The sequence below is a fragment of the Octopus bimaculoides genome, chromosome 3, assembly GCF_001194135.2.
Source record: "Octopus bimaculoides isolate UCB-OBI-ISO-001 chromosome 3, ASM119413v2, whole genome shotgun sequence".
NCBI lineage: Eukaryota > Metazoa > Mollusca > Cephalopoda > Octopoda > Octopodidae > Octopus > Octopus bimaculoides.
The window spans coordinates 144,878,552-144,881,592 of record NC_068983.1 but is presented as its reverse complement, the minus strand read 5'-3'; the positions used below and the strand labels follow the sequence as shown (position 1 = coordinate 144,881,592).

General features: G+C 35.4%; 1 protein-coding gene across 1 annotated transcript in view; it reads right to left on the bottom strand.

The window, feature by feature from the left end:
- LOC106868530 (G-protein coupled receptor GRL101) overlaps positions 1-3,041 on the bottom strand; it is a 148,090-nt gene that overhangs the window by 72,171 nt on the left and 72,878 nt on the right. The window contains exon 11 of the mRNA XM_052966806.1: positions 417-488. Coding sequence (XP_052822766.1) covers positions 417-488 — 72 coding nt within the window. The remainder of the gene's footprint in view (positions 1-416; positions 489-3,041) is intronic.

Below are 3,041 nucleotides of genomic sequence, written 5' to 3'. Positions count from 1 at the left end.
TATATATATATATATATATATATATATATATATATATGACAGACTTCTTTCAGTTTCCGTCTACCAAATCCACTCAAGGTTTTGATTGACTCAAGGCTATAGTAGAGGACACTTACCCAAGGTGCCACGCAATTGGACTGAACCCGGAACCATGTATTTGGGAAGCAAGCTTGTTACCATACATTCACGCCTGCGCCAATAACTTCTTACCACACAGCCACACCTGCGCCTAAGTTGTGTATGTCATAAGAGACTTGGTATTAGCATTCATCCAACCAAAACACTTCATGGCAATTTGTATGATCGCTTTATTGACCAGTGCTTTGCTAAACATTGAAATGTTGTTCGAAATATAACTAACCATGAATTGTAACAGATTTTGAAAGAGATTTTGAAAGAGATATCAACCTACTTACAGTGTGTGTAAATTTGTTAGTCCGTGGAAAACATTCTCTCCAATAGTAATCAGCATGTTATTTGATATATCTCTGTAATAGAAAATTATTAAAGATGAACACCTCGACGTGAATTTTAAAGCATGGAATAAGGATTTGAAACATAGATACAAGGTAACAAACTTGGGAAAGAAATGTAACCTGCTTAATGAACTCCAATAACTGATTCATACTTACCTTATTAACCCCTCTTGAAGAAGGTATATCGAAGTTAGCTATAGTGGAACGTATACCCTAAGCGTGAAGCAAACGTAAAATCCTTTCAACTACAACTTTCATCATCACATGCAAAACAGGCATAGTAAATCAATGGAGGTATTTTCCGCTATATCCTCTCACTTTCTTAACACTATTGAAAAAGTGTATTTTACCTGAAATATCAGAATTAATTAAATATTTCTAATATACTATTTTAATGTTGTTATTGTACAACTATTAAATACTATATTAGCGGTGATGTTGTCTTGAGGTTTAGCGACAAGTTTCCTCAAGCGCCTAGAACCTTTCTCGGCATTCTTGCAAGACCCGGGATTGAACTTTTCTGCAAGTCGATATAATCTTTAGGAGTGGAACTATTTCTATGAGGGTGTGTAATATATTCCAGTGTTGACCAGAAAAAAAATAGTAAAGTAGTTAAGCCTAGGATGTTGTAAGTAAGTAGTGTTTGAGAATATGCAGGTGTTGTACAGCAGTTTGGTGTTAAGGTCTTGAAACCCGAAGGCAGTCCGTTGCTTCAAATTTTGATTTATGTCTGCTGTGTCAAGTAACATTTCGTGAATAGAATTTTCTCAATTTAGAGTGCTGTTATTGGCTATTTAGTCGTGTTTTACATTTCTTAACATATTTTCTTCGTTTGATCGGAATTGAGCCGATGTGTACAGCAGTTTGAAGTTGGGGTTTCGAATTCCGGAGGTTGCCCGTTGCTTCAACTTTTGATATATGTCTGTTGTGTCTAGTCATTTTTCATGAATAAATTGAGTCTTCTCATTTTGGCGTGTTATTTTTGGTTATTTAGTTGTGTTTTATATTTCTTAACATATTTTCTTTATTCTATAGGAATTGGGATGAAGTGTTTCCGATGCATTGATATAGAAGGGAAATTTGGTATTTTGGAAGTTTGTTCGCGGGGCACATATCTAGGTGTGGAATCTTTCAAGTTATCTGTTGCACATGTAGGTCATTCTGTCTGTCAAAGTCAAGCTCGTTTGACGTACATAATCTCCGCATCTGCCACATTTGAGAACATAAATTAAGTTCCTGGATGCACAGGTGAAATGATTTTTTTTATAGTGAATTTTTAAACTGACTTGGATTCATATGTTGAATCTTTCATAAGGTTGATGCAGGTTCCGCTACGAGGGCGGTTACGTTTCTATGACTATTGGGGTTGTATCATTGGTGGGTGAAAATCGAACCCTCAGGAAAAAATACATATTGAGCTGATCGAGACCATTGGCTTCTTAAGGGATTCAACCAACCGGAACGCTGGACGAACGTCAGACAAAAACAAGTAGCCAAGATTTTTGACAAAACAAAAGACATGCAGAAAATCAACCAGAGAGAACACTGGATGTCTACTGGCCAAAAAGAAGTCAATAAAAATGATGTCACTAAGAAGTCGACCAACCAGAACATCAAAAACAAAAAAATAAATAAAACAAGTGACATATGAAATTACTCAGTCAGTCAAAATACTGGACAACAGACAGACAAAAACAAGTGACGTCATTAAATTTTCAATCAATCTGAACTTGAACCTATGCCTTAAAGCCCTAAAGCATTTAACTAGTTCAAACTCTCACCAGCAAAACCAGCGACGAAGATTTCTCTTCATGCACTACGGCAGAAATTATATAAAAAAACTTCTTTCATTTCTTTTTTTCTTTTTTAAAATTTTCATCGTAACGAATTATTAATATAACACAATGTTACAGAACCTTGAATCATGTATGTCTGTTATAAAGTTCATTGAACATTCTGATCTGGCATTACAGTCTATCTCTGTGAAACATATGGAATATTGGAATTTGTATGAACATTTTATCTTTTAAGTAAATTTGTCCGACGTTTCCCTTGTACCTTCAATTTCTCTTAAACTATTTTACTTACCATTGAAAAACAAAAGATTGTCGAAAACGATTTGGTACATTCATAATTGTGTTATAAAATTTAAAAACTACAACACGTTTTAAGACTCAATTGGATTTTCAATACACCAAAACCATCTCTCCTACATTCTTTCCTGCGTGGGACAACACTTCTTTTCCCTATAAATATAGGAGCATAGATTAGTGGTTAGAGTGTTGCACTCACGATTGTGAGATCGTGAGTTCGATTCCCTAACCGGGCGTTGCATTGTGTTCTTGATTAAAGCACTTCATTTCACGTTGCTCTGCGATCATTTCGACATCTGAGATGTAGTACCCAGTTGCACCTGTACAGGTAATGCCGATTTGATGGAGGAGTGAGCTTATGTCTACACAAACATTGGATCACTATAAACAAATCATATGTGTGGTTGTTCGGTAAGAAATTGCCGAACCCTCATACGTCGTTTAACGATGAGAGAGTGCATTATATATATAT